General features: G+C 35.5%; 1 protein-coding gene across 5 annotated transcripts in view; it reads right to left on the bottom strand.

Moving 5' to 3' along the window:
- Window positions 1-26,222, bottom strand: part of LOC123685686 — a 290,795-nt gene that overhangs the window by 56,118 nt on the left and 208,455 nt on the right. For all 5 annotated transcript variants that reach the window (XM_045625493.1, XM_045625492.1, XM_045625491.1 and 2 more), the window contains exon 3: window positions 15,902-16,072. In XM_045625493.1, coding sequence (XP_045481449.1) covers window positions 15,902-16,072 — 171 coding nt within the window. The remainder of the gene's footprint in view (window positions 1-15,901; window positions 16,073-26,222) is intronic.

Genomic DNA, 26,222 nt, shown 5'->3' with positions numbered 1-26,222 from the left:
ATCCAAGTGATACACAACTGTTGTACAAGACAGAGCATGCGCGGGTGTATATTAACAACGCTGAAATGTATCTAACGCATGCTCTGTTCAGTTTCTGGTATGGAATTCAGGGAAAGTGTTCCTCCTCCTCAGTCCTTTCAATGTGTAATTATGAGAACTTTTCCTTAATTTTAAGTCAATTTTTTATGAAACAAGTAGAATGAAACCAAATCGAAACATTTATCCTAAGTCGTTTGTTGTTCTGACGAAGTTGAGGCGGAGGAGCTTCCAGTAATATTCTGTTTTTCGCTGCATAGATACAGGTAACAAACAGGGAGATTTGACAAGGGGAAGCTTATAACGGCCCTTGCAATATTAGCTTTAATTCATTCTATCAATCTGCATAATGGATTTCAGCTGTCGTTTGAATTCTGGAAATGATTAATTGGACGTTTCCCTAGATTTCTCCTGATAGAAATCCGTATGGATGATGTACAAATCAATAAAGGAACAATGCGACATTGAGACTTTTATCCATATTTTTTTTCTTGTGAACACAACATTTGTCAAGAAAAGGAGATTATATCTCAACTTTATATATTTATTTAGTATCAAGAAACGTATTTTTTGGAAGATTCAAGTTCGAATTGAAGGTTTGAGACTTTTGATGTGTATATCGTTCTTTCCTAGATTTCATTCATTGAACATAATGTGACTGTTAATTTTCAATATTCTCTGTGAACCATTCGACGAAATTGACTCATTGAGCAAATGGCTTAAACTTTGACTTTATTACATTCTATTTATTCATATTTGTTTCCTCAACTATACTCAATGACTAAGAAACTGCAAACTCAGAAGGAGCTGTTTGAATTTTAATTTTTTTTTGGTAAAACATAGATAGTGTAGCAACAAGTAAATGATTGAATTTGGAGAAAACAATCGTGAAGGTATTTTCATGTGAAAAATTTTTGTTACTCAAATATTGTAGTCGTTCTTTGTAAGTTTTTTAAATTTTACAATAAACCAGCTGTTCGAGGAGATCCAAAGTCGATGTTTAGTTGTTAGAATACATAGAGCACGTGTACGCAGAATTCATCGCCACCTAAGTGAATTCGAAAGAGGTCGAATTATTGGTCTACGGGAGGCGGGGTTGTCATTTCGAGAAATCGCTAACCTTACAACTATTATGAGATATTCTCAAGCGTGGTTTGATAATGCCCAAAATCGAAAAAGAGTAGGCACCGGACGTCGAAGGGGCACAAATGAAGTTTAAGATCGACGTCTAAGACTTACGGCTATTAGAGACCGATTTGCGTCAACTCGATCTTTGGCTGATGAGTGGTTAGGGTAACAAGGCCATCCTGTAACTTTTGCATATACAAGTAGGTCACCTCTAGTCTCTATACGAGGTAACATGACAGCGCTGCGTTACCTTCAAGAAATAGTGGGGCCATATGTTCTCTCTTACCTTAACCGGCCCCAGAATCCTATATTTCAGCAAGATAATGCCCGACCTCATGTTGCTAGAGTTAGTTTTTACTTTTTCGAAGCGACCCATGTGAATCTTTTGCCATGGCCACCCATATCCCCTGATCTTCCGCCCATAGAACATGTTTGGGACATCATGGGTACAAGGCTTGGAAATTTAACCAAGCCCCCATGGACTTTGAGACATGAAGTACAGGTAGCTTGGGATAGTATCCCTCAAGAAGAAATACACCATCTTATTGCATCAATGCCGAGACGTGTTGGGGAGTGTATAGATAACCGCGGTGGAAAAACACATTATTAACAAATTTATTAAAAAAAAATTGTAAACCTTTCGTTTTTTTCTCTTAATCATTTAGTCCTTGCTATAATATCTGTGTTTAACAAAAAAAAATTTGAACAGCTCCTTCTGGGTGTTGCAGTTTCTTTGTCAGTTAGTATATTTTTTTTGTTTTCTCTGTATCCTTGATGAATATATAGGCGAAATATTGGTCAAATTGATCACCTGATTCCAATGGTCCTAACCCTGTAATTTGAACTTCAACTGACTGATAGTTCGACATTTCCACTTGGCTCACCTGAAAAGTCCATAGAGGAAATCTCGAAAATTTTATTTCATAAGCCATCATCTAACGTAAGTATCAAATTGAGGTGCTCCATCTCAATTTGTTGAATCCAGGCGCTATGAAAACTTTCCGAACAAAAAAGTGACAGGAACAATATGAAGAAGAGGTGGGAGATAAGGATCTATAATGGGAATAATTGTGAGGAATGGGAGCTGTCCCGACTGTACTTAGCGTTGGAATTGAGGGCCCGTAATCGATTGCTTGAAACCTTCATATTTCTTGGTAAATTTATAACGGAACGTGACAATGAGATTCCAATGTTTACGGAGCTGACCAGCAAGCAGAAACTTTGGTATGTCTTTTTCATTAGGAAGGTTTCGAATCTCCTACTTAGAATATCCATTTAAATTCCACAGCATTCAACTGCCGAGGTCAATTAAAGAATATGAAAAATATGAAAAAAAGAAGACAAAATGTAATACTTCAACTAAAAATACACACCTACTGACAATATGAAAAAAATTGGGAATGAGAATGGAGACGCTTCGAATTAAGAACAGCCTTCTTCATATCAAGAGGTTTGCAATAAAAAATATCTTTGATAGTGTGAATCAACATATAATCACCTTATCGATCGCTATTTTTTTACGGCTGAACGACATCACACTACACTTTGAAATAATCAGAGGGAGTGAGCTCTAACGACACTATAGATTCAATCCATCTACATCACTCTGAAGATCCCTGAAATCCTCACCAGATGGAAAAACTTGAGAAAAACCAGTATCATTTATGAAAATGATGAAAGGGGTGGACCTAGTATAGAACATAGAATCCAAAGGGTCCCTTTGGATTCTATGTATCGGATTTCACATCAGCTGGGTTCATGGGGTCCTCTGGTGTTCCACAGGGTGCTATAATAGGTCCACCCCTTTCATCATATGATAAGACTTCCAATGATGCACAAAACCGAAAATAAGCCCAAAAGAATATATCTTCCTAGTAAGAGCATGGTCTAGCCGATCAAACACTTTAGAAAAATCTGCATGAATAACATTAAGGGAAGATTTATCCAGTACAGTAGTGTTTCGTAATTGGATATCGAATATAACAATTATAACAAAATAAATGTCGAAGCTTTTGAGAGTATTGGATATTTCACAAAGACATTCTGTTACGTTAACCATGGCTGAAAATGTCATATAAAAATGATAGAATTCGATTTCTGCCTTCAATCTGTTTTTACCCTTTTCAATCTGAAATATCCTATTTGTTTTTTTTTAGGGTAGGCAATGGAATGTATCCTTACTCTGCAGGTTTTAGCTGTTCAGAATGATTTTCTGTCATCATTAAGTATTTAGCTTCGAATCGAAAACAACTTCAGGCTGCATGTCTGTTATCCCACGAAAGGGAGTTTGGAAACCAATCGATGATCTGACAAAGCACGAAATAGGACATTGGTCTATAAATTCATCATGAATAAAGTTCGAATGTTTATACTACTAACCAAATCTTCGTGAGATATTTTCGCTCAACTCCCATAGACTCAAATTTCGACCGATAATTGTTGAAATTTTGCACGTCCATAAAAAATAATTATATTCCGAAGTGGTTTTCAAAAGTGATAATGACTTTCTCGGATCCTAAACAATGGCCACTTTTAGTGAATACAGAGGTACACATTTTGAGCACTAGAGGAGATTGGGGTGATAAGAGGGTTAATATTTATTTATTGAGAATACAAAAAATGAACAAATGATTTTGATGTAAAATATTTTTACTGCTTTTTTAAAATAATCGTCTTATCGTCTTCAAGATCTATACAATTTAGTTCATTTTTAATTTCTGGGAAGAGAAAGAAGGCATTCGAGTTGAATCCATATTTTGGCAGACATGAAATTTTCAATTCACTGTAAACAACAAAAATTGTGCTCGTACGTCAAAACGTTATGAGTACTTATAACACAAAAAATGTCAAATTTTACGATGTCGATATCCTATTTCACCTGGCAATATCAGAGTTACCAATTCTCAATACATAAATAGTAGCCCTCGTACTTCAATAAAACTGGTGATTCGTCGCTTGAGCTCAGGGGCAAATATCATCATTACATGTAAATGTAATATTTCATGCACCAGCTTGCAAAATTTTTGAAAATCTCCCGAATAGATTCAATAGAATTCCATATTCATTTTCGAGTAGGTGAAAAAGAGGTAAAATATACGCGTACGAGGACGTAAAGCCAGGGACACTGCTAAGATTTTTTCAGCTCGTGAATGTCGTAGTTTTTGCGATGTAGGTAAGTGCTCATTTACATGTCGGCGGGTTTCCAATTCAAACCAGCTATATGTGGCTTGCCTTCCATCTATTAGATTTGCACCTTCAAAGTGGGTTCATGCCAATAAGAGAGTGTTCAATTTCAACGTCTTTTGATACATCTTCGAACACCACACACCGCCATAGACCTTGCGAAGACTGAACCTGAGAAATACATGCATAAAATATTAGGGACGAATTACAGTCTAGACTTTATTGGTGATTCGCAATAACGTGCACCATAAAACCATGCCAGTGGATTTCTGATTGACTGAACCTTTGAGGGGCTGCATCTCGAATTTAATTCGACTCGTAAAATTCATACATACAGCATAAATCGATTCCTGTTCGCGACCCCGTCGAATAGGCCTGGGTATAATGAAAAGTCGATGACGAACCCTTCATCTTGGGTTCAGCGCATTCCATTTCTCAGGAATTGCGGAACATTTGTTGACAGAAAACCCACAGGGGACGAAGTCTACAACCTCACTGCTAACCTCAATTTGATACTGTAATTTGCCATTGTGAAAGATAGGAATTACCAGTTGGTAGGGAGGACGAAGGAGACCAGACTTGGACATACAGGATGTCCCAAATTCGATGCACACTGTTGCAATGTTACAATCGATCAAAAAATCAGAAAATCCACTACTGAAACATGCATTCCACTAGATTCAAACCACCCATATTCTCTTTGTTGTATTCATTTGAAAAACTAACTTCTTAACAAGTCACTCAATAAGTCCTGGGTATAATCAGTAAAAACACTTTTTTTTTGAAAAATTTGACTTTATCCCATTTATACAGGGGTGCAACATGAGTGACTGGCCATAGCCTAATAGTGAATGCAGGTCATCCAGGCTTTTCAGAAAAGTAGCTTGTTTTATATCCTAAGACTGTTAGTTTCGGTGATTCATGCAAATTGGCATAAATTTCTGATCTCCATAACTTGGGAATCAGAAGTCCGATTTTGTTCAGATTCAAATTTCAATATTTTCAGTGCAGTACTCAGATTATTGAGTTTTTTCCTTTAGACATCGAAATCTATATTTCTTACACGTTTTAGAGAAATATCATTATTGGCATGAAAAAATAAATATTTCAATCTAAAGAATTCAATTTTTACTTTGAATGACACACTTTTTTCAAAGGAGTATCAAACGAAAGAATTTATGTGTTATGTAACTTTTTTGAAATACGGTCCTGTTTTTATTACTTTTGTGACAATATTCGATGTAATATAATAATTTTTCGGATTTTATTGCTTTCTGTTCAACTCTCTTTCGTTGTAAACTCTCAGCACCTACTGATTTTTGTAACAGGCTGCTTAAAATATCATTTAGAAGTATGCTTGATAAAACTGTGAGTTCTTTTGAAATAAATGTAGGGTTTTTATATTGTTGTCTAGGGGTTTATATAAAAAGGGCGCCGGAACTTAACTATTGTTTATTTACACTATGTACAATTCAACGTCAATTGAATGTACAGCCACCGAACTTTCGTCTATCGAAGTTATTTTATTTCGTCTAATTGTCTGATTATTCGAGTAGATCCGTCTATATCTAACGTCGAATTATCCAATTATCTGTGTCTAATATATTTTACGTCGAATCATATGCGTCTATCACGTCGAATTCTTACTATGTCCGTCTATTCTCTAACGTCGAATACCACCCTCGTTCGTATGTATCGTACTCCAGTCTCAGTCTTAAGTCTCAAGGACCTCTTCCCCTTACGTCTCCCTATATCGATAAATCTGCATGGTCCACAGTTTTAGGATCATTCGCGTAGTTTTTGTATCGTCAAGTCAGTAGCGTATCATTCAGTTGGGTGTTAAGAATTCGGATCCCACATGAATGACTATGAATTTTCTCAAACACCAAACTTATTTCAGCTATAAAGCAAATACACTCACGATTTACATTTTCCAAGATGGGTTACGTCATTTTTAAATTTAATATCTACTAGCTACAAAAGAATTCACAGTTTCATCAAGCATACATCTAATTGATATTTTATGCAGCCTGTTACAACAATGTTACACACTGTATGCTATATCCAAGAGTGATACTCAGTTTGATAGTTCGACAAGTAAATCGAATATCTTCGGAATGGTGTCCACCAAATGAACCAAATAAATAGTTACAATATTTTTTCCTTTATGGAATGTTATGATAATCTATCCAGTATTGATTGAAGGAAATAGCATGAAGACATTTAAAAAGTTTTTGTTGGGAGTAGTCGATAAGTCAACATATTTCAGATAGCTTTGTTTACGTACTTATTTTAGATATGAAGATACTGATCGTGAAAATGATTCGGATACTGAAAAAAATTCCAATAATGGAGAATTAAATGATCGAATCACGCGAATCAGTCATTCACAACAAGAATAATCCAGGTGGAAGTAATTATCAAATAAATGGGGTAAATTGATATATTTTCCAAGTTTGAGCGAGGTCAAGTGTTTATTGATTACTTTTCCTCTGATTTCACTTTCAAGATGAGAACTTTCTCTAATGGGCAGATAAAAACCTTGCAAATTCAACAAAGAATTTCCACTCCAATTGGGCTAAAATCGAGAATAAAATAGATTTTACATAGATGTGGATACATAATACCCAATAATAATCTCATTGCGTATAATTATACAACATAAATAAAAAATGAAGTCTCAGGCTCTGGTTTTCTATGATATGTTTATATGGGTCTCACAGTGGTTTTGTAGATAAGGATTTTGCTTATCATTTTATTTCATCTAAATTCATTGTGGGTAATTTATAATCAAATGAGTCTCTCAACAATTTTATTTTTATCTCGACAGAATATTTAATATTGTCCCAATCTCGAGCACAAGAAATTAGGGCAGTATAATTGGCAAAACTCAAACTTTTGACAATAACTTGGAGATTGAAAATAAGCAATGTGCCAATAGCAATAGGCCAAGCATAGTTCCTTGTGGAATTTCATATTTAACAGTTCTCCCTGGGCTCACTGAACGATTCACCTCAACCTGATGCTTTCAAATTCCCTAATGATGAATACTTAGTTAACCGAACTGTTAACACTACATTTTTTTTTTAAATTTTCAATAATAACCTTTCAGCATTTTCGTATATGAAAAATTCAATAATTCAACGAAGAAAAATTCATCCGCTTTCCAACGCTTTCTCGGAAACTATTGGAGCAATATGAATGAAATTCTGTACAAAAATCAATCGATTAATATACGATATTAATCCTCTCAGTATATTGTGAATATGGAAGTTCATTTCTTTCCAATAAATTCCCTTCTTTTATGAGATTACTGAAGGAAATTTCATGAGATAGAGAAGATGAAGGGAAAAAATGAACTTTCGTATAGATATCGCAGAAAATGTTGCTGAATAATTACTTGTCTCCGTGCTTTTTCATTGGATTAGTGAAAAGTTTCATTAATATTTCTGATTTATGTGAGGGACATCCTTTTCTTCTAAGACTGCTGTTTCCTCATTCTGAATTTCAGCTCGTCAAACCTATTAGGAATTTATTATTTCCAATGGATTCCGTTCTTACTTACATCCATAAAATAAAACGACATATTTTCATGATTATAACAATTGATTCTCCACAACTTTGATTTCTTCACGTTACATTTCGATTGATACAGAATAGAGCTTTCAGAGCAACTTATGAATTTAACGAAAATTTGAACGATGGAAAGTTAATGCGAAATATTCTGAAAAAATTGCATAAATACGAATTTGAAGAAGTGATTTTCCTTATTTTGCATTTTTCCGTTTTCTCCCCATATATTGATATAAATTGTTAAAAGCAGATTTCCTTTGTGGAGATCTAATGGAATATTATCGAATCCTCTACTTGGGCGTGTGACATTTCGAAGAATGAGGCCGAACTGACAGTGAAAAATTGGACGGAACAATCTACTCAGATTCAGATCGGCCCAGCTAATTCACCACGATGAAGAACACCCACAATCCAATTTTTTTCAACGCATTTCATTCCAGAATACAAGTCCGGAAAAAAAAACGGTTTCAAAACATTCTATCCGCAGTTAAGAACTTTTTGACCTGCGTCGGTTCGGTGGAGAGAACGTAAATACAAACATATAATAAAAATCCGAATTACTTTTTTCTCTTTGAGGTCAGAACCGACCGACTTTTACCTCCCGGCCTGATCTGATTAACTTCGGATTGAAAACAAAGGGACAATTTTTCAATTTGACACTCAATTAAGTTGGAAAAAAGTCTAGCTTTCCGATTTCGAACGAGTTCTCGTACAGTTTTTCTGCGGTTCATCGTATATGAAAGAGTTGCATTGGGAATTCAAGTTAATAGGTATTTTTTTTTTGGGAACGTAATTCACTCAGTCTTGGGGGGATCGAGCGAAACTAGTTAAAATTATGTTGTCGTGAATGTTCATTATTATTTCATACTCTCAGAGTTCATACTCTCTTAGATATTAGTTTCTGACCATACTATACAGAGTGGGCCACGGTCGGTGGTATCCTATACTTTTACGGAGATCGAAAGTTACGATTTTATTGAAAATTTTGGTTTCTTGGGTAGGAAACACTGATCTATCAATCTGAAATATATATTTCCAGCGCTGTGGTGTTTCCGCTCGTGTCGAAAAGTACTAATAACTTCAATATTTCAAATAGAACACCCTGTACATCATTACTTTTTCAGTTTGCCCTTAGAATCGTTTATCAATTGAATATCCGTTGATAAATACAACAATACTGTACAATTGATGTTATAATTTCATTTATTTTTCTTTCAATACATCTTTGGATGATATGCAGGTCTATCTTTAAAAAAAAAAACGTATAGATTGATAAAGAATTTTCAATAAAATCGTTCCTTCCGTTTTCCGTGAAAGCCCACGGTAACAGGCCAATTGAAAAGTCCCCGGCCTACCATAGTTGAACACATTTTTTTGGCAAAATTCGATTTTATTATTCAACATAGTTACCTTCGAGGGCGATAAAGCGATTATAGCGATCTTCCAACTTTTCGATACCATTTTTGTAGTACGATTTGTCTTTCGCTTCAAAATAGCCCTCGGAGATTACTTCTTCATCGGCGCTCAATTTCTTTCCAGCGAGCATTCTTTTGAAGTTTGAGTACAGGAAAAAGTCGCTGGGGGCCAGATCGGGCAAATACAATGGATGCAGAAACAATTCGAAGCACAATTCATGCAATTTTGCCATTGTTTTCATTGATTTGTGACACGGCGCATTGTCTTGATGAAACAGCACCTTTTTTCTTTAAATGGGGCCGTCTTTCAACGATTCCATCTTTCAAACGATCCAATAACGCTATATAATAATCGCTGTTGATGGTTTGACCCTTTTGGAGATAATCAATGAATATTATACCTTGCGCATCCCAGAATACTGATGCCATAACCTTGCCAGCTGACTGTTGTGTTTTTCCTCGCTTTGGATTCGGTTCATCGTGTGCAGTCAACTCAGCTGCCTGTCGATTGGACTCCGGAGTGATGATGGAGCCATGTTCCATTCATTGTCACATATCGACGCAAAAATTCAGGTTTATTGCACTTGAACATCTTCAAACACTGCTCAGAATCATCAACACGTTGTTTCTTTTGATCGATTGTGAGCTCGCGCGGCACCCATTTTGCACACAACTTTCTCATGTACAAATATTCGTGAATGATATGATGTACACGTTCAGATGATATCTTCATAATGTCTGCTATCTCGATCAACTTCACTTTACGGACATTCAAAATTAATTTTGAGAACATTTTTGATTTTTTTGTCGGTGACAGCCTCTTTTGGGTGTTCACTGCGTTCGCCGTCTTCGGTGCTCATTTCACCACGTTTAAATTTAGCTTCCAATCAATGATTCATTTTCCTGGTGCAGACCCCGGAAACCCTTCACCAAGCCCAGATTTAGTTTCAACTGTATTTTTTCCCTTCAAAAAGCAAGATCTCACAAACTAATAGACGGACTGCTTCAAAATTTAGACACGTATCGTTTGAAGGTTGATACTAACTAAATATCATGCGGATTTAATACTAGCACCGCCATCTGTGCATCAGACCGGGGACTTTTCAATTGGCCTATCGACCGTGGCCCACCCTGTATAGTTTCGAAAAAATTAGTATTGATATTCGGCGAATTTGCATTTAGATGGCTGTATAGGTTTTTCATTAAATTTCAAAGGTCGATTCCATAATTTTTCCTGTATCATAATTATTCTTTTATCCGGTTTGACAATTGGAGCGAAAAAAACTTCGGAGAAATGGGTTTTTCATCATTTACATTTCCCTTTGTTACATTCCAGCTTTCCACTTTTCCTCCTTTGAAACAGTTGCAGTTTTTAATTAATTTCGAAGTTAAACGGGTAGAAAGAAATAATGATTCAGTTCTTCAAAAATACGAAATGGAATTTAGAAATTCAAAATGAGATATGAGGTGGAATTGTTCCTATTGAATATGGTCAATTTGTTCATGCCATAAGTCCATATGGATTTGAGCTACCTTCCTATACACTGCGTCCGTAAAGTATGGAACAAATTGATTTTTAGCTAAAGAGACCATTTTGAGGAATAATCCTGAAACACGTCGATTTTTTATTACAATTTTTAGATTGATAAAAATGTATAAAAACAAGAAATAATTTCTTTCATATTCTGTCTGCTAGAACACAAGTACCGAACATGTTAGGAAACAGCTCATTTTTATTAATCTAAAAATGTAACAGTGTGTTACATTCAAACCAATTGCCGCTAGACAATAAGTATTCTTGATAATATTGTTACTTTAACAAATAAAGAATGTTACGCGTTACTTTATGAGCACACACAAAACTATTGTATTTTTGTCCATCCTGTACCAATTGGAATCAACATATGATACATTTTTGGAATCAGCTCAGCTAGAGTAATCGGAAAATTGAAATAAAATGGGGGTGTTCCATTTAAAAAAAATGACGGTGACGTTATTACTCGGAAGTAATTCACCCTGTATATTAGATTACTATTATAAAATAATGGTAAATTAAAATAAAAAATCGACGTGTTTCAGGATAATTTCTTAAAATGGTTTGTTCAGCTGAAAACGAATTTGTTACCTTAACTTGTTGCGTCACTCTCAATGATCCTGCCAATTCTTGTTGCGTTTGACACGAGTCTTGATCAAGTAATGCCTCCAATTCTGCATCTTCGAAATCCTTCTCAACAAATCGACTATTATTTTGATGATGTTATGTTTACAAATACCTAACCTTAATGCATGACATCTACGATCTATTTATTTCGACTACCATTGTACACCTAATAACATAATGAAATTTCAAAGAGTCAATTTTAGAAATCAAATAGGCGCTCTTCACTATAGTTATGAAAATACAAATAGGCACTAAAATGCACCTTCAAGAACTAGCTCGTCTTTTCACTGTAGAAATATAAAGCATCGTACTTTTAAACAATTCAGGACGTTTTTTGATCGACAAAACCTCCTCTGATAAATTTGACAAGGTAGGTAATTTTGATTTGAAAAAGACGATTTCATATGGAATTGAAATGATGTCTGAGAGAATTACAGAGGTTTCTTAAATAAAATGTAGATCAATGAGGCAAAGCAGGGCGGCGAAATTTTATTTTGCCGAGGCGCCAAAATATCTGGCGGCGGCCCTGATTCTACCCTTTTTCATAATTTCCAATTGCACTCTGATATCGCGAGAAGGAAACCCAAATATGCTTCGTGATTCAATGAAAAGCACAGAATCGTTGCGAAAATCGTAATATTCTTTAGAAACTCTGTTTTCTGGTCTATAAAGACCAGTAAATGCTCTGAATCTAACTTGCAGCAGCCTTTAACCGCTGAATATTCAAATGAAGCGTTCCCATTTACGTTGAGTTGAGCGAAAATAGGAAAATTATTAGTCCATAAAGGCCATATATTCATCTCGATGAGAGACGAAGTTGTAAATGAAGTAATTATCGAAGCTGTAGCAGAGATAGTGTAGAAACCAATTCCGTAACATGTTCGTAGCCAAGTTTTCATTTCGATGTTACAATCCTTCTAATTGCACGCCCATCTAATCGGGATTTGTTTTTTTCTGGGGGCTATTTACCTAATTAGTTGGACTATGACGATAATTCTATGTTATTTGAACAAGTGCCAAATTTGAAATCGCTTCCTCCGAAATGGTTTTCCCCAGCTGAAGTTTCCAGTTCGATTTTTAGAAATAGACAATTGTCCGATGAGGCTTTTGCACACCTACATTTACCAACTGACAAAAAAACTGCAACACCCAGAAGGAGCTCTTTAAATTTAAATTTTTTTTGGGAAAACAAAGATAGTATAGCAAGGAGTAAATGGAAGGGCTTACAATTTGTTTTAATGAATTTGTTAATAATGTGTTTGCCCACCGCGATTATGTATACACTCCCCAACACGTCTCGGCATTGATGCAATAAGATGGTCTATTTCTTCTTGAGGGATACTATCCCAAGCTACCTGTGCTTCATTTCTCAGAGTCATCAAGGTCAGTGGGGGTTGGGGTAACTTTCCAAGCCTTCTACCTATGATATCCCAAATATTATCTATGGGCGAAAGATCGAGGGATCTGAGTAACCAGAGCTTTTTAATCTCTACGATATCGATATGTAGAAGAAGCTTTGAACCTGTAAAAGCCTTAACCAGTTCAATTGATCTACCTATGTCATGTATCACATCGCACTGGATTTCGACATTTTTGACTGGTCGATCATTTCGTGTTCAGATTCGTGGCTCTTATTCGCCTACTCGGTCCGTCTTAAGAGGTGTGCCACAGGGATCTATACTGGGTCCACTGCAGTTCCTCGTATACATCGCTTACGTCTGCTTCCTCTTAAAATAGATATGTTTGTTTTTTGCCGGTGACACTGAAATATATGCTGATGGTGTCGCGTCTGGTTACTCCCTCATTTGGGAAGCAAAGACGAATATTCCAATAGAAAAAGTATTAAAAAGTTAGAGATGCGTTGAAGCACACGTCTTGAAGGTGATTATTGGGTGAGGTGTTACATAATATTGTTCGGGATTTATCAATCTATTATCATACATAATTGATAAACAAGAGTAAACCAAATGAATCTGAATCTAACCTCACTCACAATGTAGACAAAGAAGTAAACAATAAACTAAACAGAAAATGAAGGTATTCTAGTGTTCAGTTAAACTTTCCTTCAACGAAATCCTTGGAAACTTCGGACTATTCTAAAGGTTAATCAATAGAAATGATGGGGCTGCAAATTATATACGAAGATTTGGCGTTTCTATCTATGCAGGAAGCTAGTTAAGATCTTGTGATTTTATCGAGTATTGACCTGGTGAAACTGCAGAGTTATGAGTAAAATAACCGGAGGGTCGACCTACGAGTCAGTAAGTGCTATTTCGGCCTTAGATTCCAAGTTCATCGATAAGAACAAGGAAACTGGGCTTTCCCTACGCTGATGCAAAACACGATTATTGTAATCCGTGACCGTATTGTCGCTTTCAGCAGCTTGCGAGAATTCGCATAAAAATTTTCATGTAATTTAACTATTCACACTGATCCTTGTGACACTGTTTTCCCGATGGACCCTAAACTTGTAAGTCTGGAACTGAACGGGGTGATTTAATTTCAACTAACCGTGAATTCGGGACTTTGAACTAGACAAGTTAACACGACATTATTAAGTTATTATTTTATCATGGTTTCGAATATTACACAGTAGCGTGCGCTGAATTATTCCTGAAAACAAGTCGAACAATTAATTCGACATGATTTTCCGATTTCCACGTTTCTAGTTTACTGAATTTGCGGGAGTGTATAATGAAAATGAGGAAACCACTGGCGTGAAACCCGCTGCTTTGTAGTGCTCGTTTGTTCATGCTTCAATTGCACCCTCAAAATCCACAGAACTGTATATCGATACAAGGTTATTCGATCAATTTTGCGGTCCGATAAGAAGAACACAATATTATGGTTTGAAATACACTTTATTATTCAGTTCATAGACCAAGAGCCCAAGACAATAGATAGATCGAAGAAGTCATACAATAATCTTAGGTATTTGTGAATATATCGCCATCGAAATATTAGTCGGTTTGTGTCTGCATCATAAAGTTATTGTCGATTAAACATGTCAGCTTACGAGTGAAATTCTCGTCATTTGCGTGTGGTTTTAATTTTCTTCTTGAATATGGATAAATCTGCGGCTGAGGCTCATCGAATGCTCTTAAATACCTATGGTGAGGCCGCTATTGGTGAAAGAACGTGCCGAGAGTGATTTGAACGCTTCAAGAACAGGGATTTTGATATCGAAGAGCAGCATGATGGTGGAAGAGAGAAGGTTTCGAAGATGCAGAATTGGAGGCATTACTTGATCAAGACTCGTGTCAAACGCAACAAGAATTGGCAAGATCATTGGGCGTGACCCGAAAAGCCATTTCAAAACGCATGAGAGTCATGGAAATGATTCAGAAACAAGGGAATTGGGTGCCGTACGAGTTGAAGCCGAGATATGTTGAACGGCGTTTGTTTTCTTGCGAACAGCTGCTAGCAAGGCAAAGACGGAAGGGATTTCTGCATCACATTTTGACTGGAGACTAAAAATCCCAAGCACATAAAATCATGGGGATATCCCGGTCATTTTTCCTCGTCGACGACCAAAGCGAATATTAACTGTTCCAAGATCACGCTCAGTATTTGGTGAGACCAGCTCAGCGTAATGTATTATGAGTTGTTAAAACCAACTGGAACAATCACAGTCGATCGTTATCGAACGTGTTTGAGCCGAGCATTGACAGACAAACGGCCGCAATTCAACGAGAGAAATGATAAAGTGATTTTACAGCATGACAATGCTTGATCCCACTTCCAGTCTTATGAAGAAGTTAAAAATTGGATCGATTCGTGGATCGCTCCAAAAGATGATCAGTTTTTTCAACACGGGATTCGTACGCTGCCCGAAAGATGGAAGAAAGTAGTGGCCAGCGATGGACAATACCTTGAATCCTAAATGAACAGCCAGTTTTTTACAATAAAGCCTCGAATTTTGGAAAATAACGGTGGAAGCAAAGTTGTACTCCTCTGTAAAAGCTGAAAATATTTCTGTGATATCCCCAACACAGGTAAAGACGACCAGCGACTATAGAGTTTGGGTTATGGTTACTTTGGCAGGTATCAAGTGGTAAAGGTATATAAAATATTACTTCAATATCGTAAAAACATGAAGCTCAATTTTTTATATTTTCTTCGGGATGACTTAAAAGAACTGCAAAACTTGAACAACCTTAGTTCATGCGACATTGACTTATGAAAGAACGAGCGCTCAAAAGTTCCTGAATTAATGTCAGAGCTTTCTTTTTTTGCCTTCGATATTCTGTTTGTAATTTGTATGGTTCTAAAGCCGTTATTAACATGAAATTTCACACTAAGCTCCGAATGGTTTTTCTATCGTACTTTTAACTTCTATCAATTGTGCCGATGTCACCAGAAGGGCCGAAAAGGCACATTTCAATTTCAACAAAGTTCCACTCACCTTTTTTCGTGACGAAAACGCAAGGATGGTCGAACAAGAAATCCCGAAAAGTATTGCATTCTGGATCCACTTGAGGAGGTCTGCATAAACATGTTGGTTTGAAGAACGGAAAAGCTTGGAGAGTTCGCAGAGCCGCCTGACACTTCGTGACGGTCACCGTTGAGCAGGCCACTGGAAAGAAAAAGAAGAAGAATGCTTATTGTTCTGTGAAATAAGTTCGACCTCGATGTCGCAGCAACTGTATGTGGATACCGGAGCAAATCAAATAAATTGGGCTTCATTGATTGAATTTGTCTATTTTGGCATGACAATGGTTCCCTGGAAGGAGTTTAGTTGGTCATATCTCTCAGGCTTTTCACGAAAAACAGAAAGAATTATATTTCCCTTTTTTTGAGAATGTTTTGAGCATATAACACTAAAAATTACTCTTCGAATTATTATTATAAATATTGAACCTCGGCAGTTCTGTCACTGTTGAAGCTTCCATCAGATTCATGTATTTCTATATTGGTAACAGCTGAAAAATTCGTTATTCATATAGTTTTGATAACTAACTAGAACTTTGAATTTTTTTGGAATAAATAGGTTATATTTTGATATTCAACGCATAAAACATGCACCTCCACAATATGTTTTGTTCTCGTGTATATTTTCTTATAGAAATTTCAAGAAACAAATGAATTAAATTCGTACGATCAAATTGAATATACTTCATTTCAACTTCCTTATGAAACAAAGAAGAACCTCAATAATTAAGCAACAAACACATAACCACAAATTTAATAGATTGTTATTATACTCACATCCTGATAATTCTATTCGACAAATTATATGAGCCATTGAATTGAAATGATTGATTTATTATTTTATGCACCATCAGAAATATCTAAATGATTTAATAATTCTGATTTCCACTAAAGCAATTCAACATTTTCGAGGATTTCACGAAAAATTAGAATATTAAACTAACACCTGCTTTCTGTTTCATATTTTGGTCGATGATGAAAATATCATAGAAATGATAGTATACTCACATCCTGATATTTCAATTTATCGAATTGTATATATTCGATCGGGAATTAACTGAATTATTATTTCTTCTACATCAGAAATGTGTAAAGTAGTTGATACACTGTTGTTTCCAATATAGCAACTCAACGTTATCGAGTTTCACAAAAAAATCAGAATAACTGTCACATTCTCAATCTGTGTCAAATCAAGGGAAACTGAAAATTATACCATAGAATTCTTGGTAACAGGTCAATGATGAAAAGATGAGACTGATTTATCATTTTCTTTACAGAAATCTGTAAAGAAGTTCATACACTCTAATTTCCACTATACAGGGTGAGTCTTCAATTTGTACATATATTTCAACTTCTTTTTACCAACAATAAATCGAACATGAACTGAACCAGAAAAAAAGCTGAGGGTGTTTTAACCACCTAGTGGAGAAATAAATCATGAATAGAATATATTTATCAGTTCCAATATCGTTAAATATAACAAAGAATGACCTAAGCGAGTAGATTCAATTGATATTATTTGATTAATTCTGAAACAGGCAAGGGGAAAACTATGGAGCAGTTTATGTCAACTGAATGGCTACGGACCTCCGAAACTGAAAATAAATGCTCTTTATTTCAGCCCTTAGGAGTCCAATAAGTAATTCTCCTTACTCATTGAAGCATCTCGAGGAAGCCTGCTACTATAACTAGGAGCTTTTGAGAATTCATTTTACGAGGACGTATCCAGAGTGTCAACCCAGATCCTTTTGATCATTTTTATACCGCCAGAGGATTTATCCTTTCTATGAAAATTTTATGCTAACCTGGAAATATCTCCACGTGAAATAGCGTGGGAGGATTAGAGGGAATTTTTGTCAAAAATGTCAAATATATTCTGTTGTAACGGTATTATAACAGGCCAATTGAAAAGTCCGCGATCTACCATAGTAAAACACATTTTTTTTTACGAAATTCGATTTTATTATTCAACATAGTTGCCTTCGAGGGCGATACAGCGATTATAGCGATCTTTCAATTTTTGGATTCCATTTTTGTAGTACGATTTGTCTTTCGCCTCAAAATAGGCCTCAGTTTCGGTGATTACTTCTTCATTGGCGCTAAATTTCTTTCCAGGGAGCATTCTTTTGAGGTCTGAGAACAGGAAAAAGTCGCTGGGGGCCAGACCTGGCGAATACGGTGGATGCAAACGAAATTCGGAGCCCAATTCATGCAATTTTGCCATTATTTTGATTGATTTGTGACACGGCGCATTGTCTTGATGAAACAACACCTTTTTTTTCAAATGGGGCCGTTTTTTAACGATTTCATCTTTTAAACGAACCAATAACGTTATATAATAATCGCTGTTGATGGTCTGTCCCTTTTGGAGGTAATCAATGAAAATTATAACTTGCGCATCCCAGAATACTGATGCCATAACCTTGCTAGCTGACTGTTGTGTTTTTTCTCTCTTTGGATTAAGTTCATCGTGTGCAGTCCACTCAGCTGACTGTCGATTGGACTCCGGAGTGAAATGATGGAGCCATGTTTTATTCATTGTCACATATCGACGCAAAATACTGCTCAGAATCATTAACATGTTATTGCTTTTGATCGATTGTGAGCTCGCGCGGCACTCAATTTGCACACAGCTTTTTCATGAATAAATATTCGTGAATGATATGTACACGTTCAGATGATATGTTCACAATGTCTGGTATCTAGATCAACTTCACTTTACGGTAATTCAAAATCAGTTTGTGAACTTTTTTTATTTTTTCGTCGGTGACAGCCTATTTTGGGTGTCCACTGCGTTCGCCCTTTGGTGCTCATTTCACCACGTTTGAACTTAGTATACCAATCAATGATGGTTGATTTCACTAGTGCAAACCTCGGAAACTCTTTATCAAGCTAAGATTTTGCTTCAACTGTATTTTTCTCTTCAGGAAGCAATATTTTATCAGCACACGAAATCCTTTTTTTCCATCTGTTTTCAAATGAGAAAAGTAACTACACTCACATCGCAATATCTCACAAACTAATGGTCGGATTGCTGTCAAATTTTGAAAAGTATCGTTTGAAGGTTGGTGGTGACTAAAAATTATACGGATTTAATACTAGCACCGTCATCTTTGCATTAGACCGGAGACTTTTCAATTGGCCTAATAGCTGCAATCGATAGGGTTCAATTAAAGGGATGAATTTGGTTTCTTACTGAGTGGAATAGTCTGTGACTTCCGGAAAACATAAAAAAAAAATAAAAGTCGATGTTCGATAACTAAATTTGATATTTCATTAATTGTAATTTAGGACTGTCAACAAATGTTGTTATTCGAATGAATAAAGAAACTAATCTCCGGAATAGACCAAAAATTCTGGATGCCGCTTTTATAGGAATTTTATCTGTGCCAATCGATGTGACCTTTAGAAAATGAATATGTATGAAGCGAGGTCGTGAACGTTCAAAGAGTTTCCAAAAAGTTCCTCATTTCTTTGGAAAGCGATAAAAGTTCGTTCAAAAGTCGAGTGTTGAGAATTTACTCCCTGGTCCATGAAATTCGTCGGCTTTTCTACATATTAAAAAGATATTCCGCGATAGACTGAACAGAAAAATCGAGAATCAATGGCTTGCCAAGGCCTAATGCATTATTTATTTCAAGGAAGACAAGAAGAGACTAATTTACTAGTGATGGATAATTTAACTCATTGATCGACTTGGATTTAACTGCTCATCAGACTGGAGTTGTTAACTATTCTCCTAACGCTCAACATAACATGGCTTCTTCCACAAGATGTAATCAGTTTTCACATGCTAATTCCATTTGAGAATTCGTATGTTATTCCATGACAGAAATTTGGCACTGATGTATAATATATCATTAAATTTCCACTAAATTCAATGCTGCTCTGAATAATTGAATCGGAATATTCATGAATTAAAACACGATGTGAATTCTAAACAAACGTAATAATATTCTACATCTATTCTATACATATCTCACAAAAAAAACTCCAAAACAGAATGTTATAATTGGCAATCTGATTGGGAAGCAGAAACTCTGTTACAAATACTTCGATCATTGAAACTTTCATTAGATCGAAAATAACAAATATTGAATTGATATTTCAAAATCGATTTCGTATAATGGATGTTATAATTTAGGAGAACATTTGAGAAGCAATCATTTAGATATCACTCATATTTTATGTATGTATAATAATATTAGGTGTAGTGAAAAAAAACCATTTGATGATGGGATTTCGTACCACAAAAACTTCTGTGACAGTTTTGTGATTAGTTTAGTTTGAGCGTGCGTCAAAGATGGACACTAGCATAGAGAAAATATGCTATATTCTACAGTTTTTCTTTGACAAAGCCTAAAATGCGAGGCAGCTGGCTGACAAAGTTGGTAGTGAATATGGTTCTGCTTCCGTAACAGTCAATCATGAGCAATTTTGGTTTCGTCGATTCCGTTCCGGTAATTTCGATGTCGAAGATGCATCACATACTGAAAGGCCAATTTTCGAAAATGTCGATAAAATCTTGAAAATTGTGAAGTCTGAACGTCATGTGATCACTGTTTCGATTGTCCAAAGGGCTGAAGATTGCACAAAAAACCTTTTAAAACCATTTGCCTAAAACTGGTCTGAAGACCACGAATCCTATCGATAGGATAGGATAGTTCTTGTATTACGCATCTGGGTTGATATTTCTGCGAAGCACTAATAGACCTTCAATTAGCATGACGTTCGTCAAAACCAGGTTGCATCGATATCACGAACGATAGGTATCGAAAAACCTCCGGGGAGTGTTCTCGGCAGGAAAAAATCACAAAGAACTGACACATTCAGCTATCGTTGAATTTTCTGTTTATGTACATAATTCGATAAATATCGTTATGTAAATATTGGAATAAGATCGTATTGCTGAAAGCCTCCCACCGTGAGCATAAGCCAAAACCGTTAAATTTATTAAATTGCAATACCAATATATTTAAGTGAATTCTTGAGTTATTTTGAGCTGAGATTCATTTCAGCGAGCCTTACCGAGTAAACAATTTCTAAATCACCTAATTGACTGAGGCGAAATTTGAAACCGCTTCTCCTTTGGGAGTTGAATATCTGGAATTGTTGACTTTCGCAAACAACAACTTCCGTGAAGTTGCAATCTTATATACGAATTGAGGTAAATGAGTACTTGAAAGTTTCCTTCCATGAGGTCCGAGGAGGAAGATGAAAATGATGGGAATTTCTTGGCGTTTTGTGGATTGAATAGAGAAAAAATTAGAAAAACACTGACGTGAAGTCAGGAGCTTTTGTACATTTGTACGAGTTCAAACCATTTTAATTTATTAATTCATTTATTCACCACAGAAAATACAATTGGGGATTATTATATCCTATCAAAAACAACATGGGGTGCCAAACGATTGCTTAAATTGAATGAAACATATTGGAATCAAAAACAGAAGAGTTCCTAGTATCGACCCCTGGGGGACACCACACTCTATGATATATGCTAGAAGCGGTTGGATAGATAGCTCTTCATCAAATCCAATGCATCACCTCTGATTCTATAATATTCAAATGTTGAATTAATTGAATAAAGGTATTCAATTAATCTGTTGAGTAAAAATCTATGGAAACCAGAATATTTGATGGATCCGGTCATCGATGGAAATTCATTATCAAATAACGGGTGTTTTTTTTTGAGGTATATAACTTTAAGTTGGCATAACTGCTCAAGATGGTGACCGATTTAACAGCTGTCAAGTGATTTATTCTCAGTTTCGTTTGGCAATTTATCGTGAATAGACTCACGCCTGAACAACGCTTGAAAATAGTGCAATTTCATTTCGAAAATAATGGTTCTGTGCGGAATACGTATCGCGCACTACGTCCATTTCATTTAGTTCAGCGATGAAGCGTACTTCTGGTTGAATGGCTACGTCAACAAACAAAACTGCCGCATTTGGAGTGAAGCTAATCCTCAAGTGTATGTCGAAACACCGTTACATCCAGAAAAAACTGACTGTTTGGTGCGCTTTATGGGCTGGTGGAGTCATTGGTCCGTACTTCTTCAAAAACGATGATGGCCAGAACGTTACAGTCAATGGTGATCGGTATAGAGCCATGATTACTAACTTTTTCATTCCTGAATTGAACAACCATGATGTCCGGGAGCTGTGGTTCCAACAAGACGGCGCAACATGTCACACAGCTCGTGCCACAATCGATTTATTGGAAGACACGTTTGGTGACCGCCTAATTTCACGTTTTGGACCTGTGAAATGGCCTCCAAGATCTTGTGATTTAACACCACTAGACTACTTTCTGTGGGGCTATGTAAAGTCATTGTTCTATGCGGATAAGCCACAAACCTTTGACCATTTGGAAGACAACATTCGCCGTGTTATTGCCGATATACGGCCACAAATGTTGGAAAAAGTCATCGAAAATTGGACGTCCAGATTGGACTACATCCAAGCCAGCCGTGGCGGTCATATGCCAGAAATCATATTCAAAATGAAATGCCACAAGATTATCTTGCGGATAAATAAAATTCATTACAATCGACTAATGCATGGTTGTTTTATTGCAATTTAAAGTTCTATAGCTCTAAAAAAAAACCCTCTACAATAAAACGAAGTAATTCCCACAAATATTTCAATGCTCCACCGGACTGTTATTCTATTTTCAAGATGTCTTTGTTTTTATAGATTATGACTTAGGTTGGGTTAGGTTACTGTGTTTTATTTAATTTGATAATGAATGTCTATCAGGTAAGGATCGAATTCATTAAATATCTATGATTTTATAGATTGTAACTTAGTAGGTTAATTAAGTACCTGTATTCTATTATAATGGTCTGGAGGTTCATGCAAAGATATTGAATTATTACGTACTCGAACAAGCTTGCAAAAGCTATTGATTTCACGTCAGTTTTTTTCTGATTTTCCTTTTAGTCAGTCCATTTTCAGTAAGATATTTGAGGTTCAAAATGACATCAAATAAGAATAACTTATTATTATTATATTATTAGATTATTTTTCCGTGTGAAAGCTACATAAGAAAATATTCGAATAACTTATTCCATCGATGAATTTTATGCGCACACAAAATTCCTGTGGAATAAATGACAATAAAGCTATAGGATATAACAATTGTATTCTCAGTTGAGCAATGCACACGGCTTCAAGTCTTCACATCATTAACTTGTCTCAACAGCTCAAATGCTTTACATCGACCCAAAAGTGCTCTAATTTTGGAAACTGTGAGTGCAAAATTTTCACCATTGTTGTAATGAATTTCAACAACTTCAATGTGTTGTTGTAGGGGGTTTCATTCCAGTAATGGGGTAGTTTCAACTTGTCAAGTGTTAAAATATGACAGCTTCAAAAGTGACAGCTGCCCAGATAGCGAGCTATTCAAAATGAAACCTATTATTGAAAAAACCCTTTTCAACTCCAGAAGCACTTCGTGGAAAAATAATTAAACTTTCTACCTCAATATTACTTTCGTTCGAAATTCATTTTCCGAATTGTTATTATCGGAGTAGACACTTCCATTAGCTCAATGTTCTGTGTACACAATTCTACACTTCGATAGTTGTATACATTAATAATTGATAGTAGTTGAATCTACGCAGTATACATCGCTGTTTTGATTGTTTTACAACAAGTAGGTTACAATTTATTGGATGAAAAGTGGATAAGAGTTCACAAATCGATATATTGAGATTTTCCTCGTCCTTTTACACCGAATTTCCGCATGCTTGAGAATGTTATACTTTGCTTTTGTATAATCACCCCAGTAAGCAAGATTTTATCGATGTTGTGAAATGACACGTTCGAAAATTATGAAAGTAGAATTGGATGGCTGGAAACTTTCTCCAAGGTCCCAATTTTTAAATGAAATGAGAAAATTCACTCTATTTTCTATCGTTTATTACATGAACTGGTTCAGTGCCCCAGTAGTTCTTATTACATTTTCAAATTGGAATATTCTATTTTGGGGTCAATGATTGTATATTCTAAGGGAGGTTTATCTATTTGAAGGGTTTGAAAAGGGGGGATATCCACATTGTACCAAATTTCGCCAATCACTTGATTATATTTTTTTATATTTTGATCATCGCAATAAATATGAAAATGACAACGTTTCTGAATATCTTATTGTCAAGCTACTTGGCTTGAGCTTGACTTGAAATCAAGTCAAGCTCAAGTCAAGCTACTCCATTTTTATCAGTTTTATTGTGTAGTGTGACATCAATGAAAAATGATGAAATGAGAAGGAAACTTGCAAAAAACACTTTATATATTTATTTATTAAACTTATTGTATAAAAGAACCGAAAATATCACCTTAAATAGAAACATAAATTAAATCTTTTTGTAACTCATAACGAAATAAAAAATAGAAGAAAATAAATATTTAATGGATTCGGTCCTTACTTGGCGGAAGAAAATAAAGTTTCTTAATATTGAGAAACTTCCAGGCTCTGTTTGATTTAATAATTTTCCATCTAGAATCTAAGACACATGAGGCATCTTATAGATTTGCCTAACCTATTGTGGGTTTTTGTAATTGCAAGAGCAGCTCTGGAAAATTGTCTTTCAACAGGAGCTGAAGATGCTGGCGTTGATAAAAAATCCTTGGCCATTTTGACCAAGATTGGAAAGATATTTCTGAAACTACCAAAATCTACCAATAGATTTCATAGAAATGTGAGAAAACTACTTATAAAGTCACACTGGCGAATGCTTCAGTCTCTCGGCGCTCGGGGAATCTCCTTATTTAGTCTAAGCACGCACGAGATTGCAGAAATATATGCCGTGCGACGCGTGCTTATCAAGCTCAAGTAATATCAAGTAGCTTGATAGCAAGTCAAGCAATAAATATCTAAAATCAAATCAAGTCAAGCTCAAGTATGTATTTTTTCACGAGCTTGCTTTTCAAGTCAAGTAGTCGATTAAACTGTACTTGGCTTGATGAATCCCTATTTCTGAAGGAAGAATGACCCTTCAAACGATGTAATACAAGCTCATACTCCTATCTGTCTTCACTGGGGTTCACGTTTTTCCGAAGAAACTTCAAAATTGAAATTTGTACAGTGAACAACTGAATGAATTTATTCCAATTGGCTTTCCACACTGTATATTATAGACTCATAAGTTGCATAAACGAAAGCTGTACAAATTTCAACGCCATATGGCGAACTTGATTGGTTTTCCTTGAACAGCTGCTTAATTTGAGGGCAACACATCAAATGCAGATTAATAATATTCAATGATTCGATATTTCAAAATAAAATTTTTATGCGGGACAGCCAATTTTGGGTAATTCCTGTGAAATTTCATTTTATAACCCAAAATTCCCAATGACATGAGTATGCTATATCCTCTGATAGAACGAAAATATGCATGGAGAATTTCAATAAAAATAATTCTCCTCATAAAACTGTTTTATAGTTGAGGCATGGCAAATCTGCGATACGTGAATTAATAATAACAAGAAAAGGAATCAATAGACGTCTCACGTTGAATACACAATGGTATAATAGCGTCATATGCTAGCACCATGCAGGATCGACCTTCTTTGTGTTAGAAATATTCGAGATAAAATTTATAGAGGGTGATTTATGATAGTTCAGTCTGGATATTGGAATGAGAATCATTAATTATACCTTATGACTAGACATCAGATCAACAACTCCTATTTAATCAAGAACGAGCAACCTTCCAAAACTTCTATATGATGTTATACGTTGAAGAATAGAACCCTTTCGTACACTCACGTAGAAAAGGAATAAAACACGTGAAATCATCATGAATTTTTTCGCAAGAGGTATATCAAATGGCCTATAATTCTAAGGCACGAAGCCATTTTAACTGTTTGCCTTTTTCAATATTTTATCTGGCGGTTATAAATTTTATTTTTACCCTGCAAATTCTCTTTTTTTTCTTGTGAATCAAACTTATTGAATTTAATTTTAGTGTCAGGCAGAAACTGAACAGTTCAGATGTTAAGATTTTCAGGAATAGGTTGTACCATTTTCTTAACAAAGAATTTATGTAGTTATAAATATAATTCCAATTACTCAATACTTCATAACAGTTATTCAGTATAAATATTGAAGAACTAACTAAAATCCAATTCAAATAATGATAAGAATTATTGAATCCATGAAAAAATTCTGGAACTACAATTTTGGAGAAGAGTAATTGATTATTCCTTTTATCCTCCAATAGTAATTAGTAGTTTTCGAGATACAGGGTGTTTCCTGTAGTCCTACTTTTTGTGATGATTGTAAGA

The sequence above is a fragment of the Harmonia axyridis genome, chromosome X (genome assembly GCF_914767665.1).
Source record: "Harmonia axyridis chromosome X, icHarAxyr1.1, whole genome shotgun sequence".
Taxonomy (NCBI): Eukaryota; Metazoa; Arthropoda; class Insecta; order Coleoptera; family Coccinellidae; genus Harmonia; species Harmonia axyridis.
This window is presented reverse-complemented; position numbering and strand designations above follow the sequence as displayed.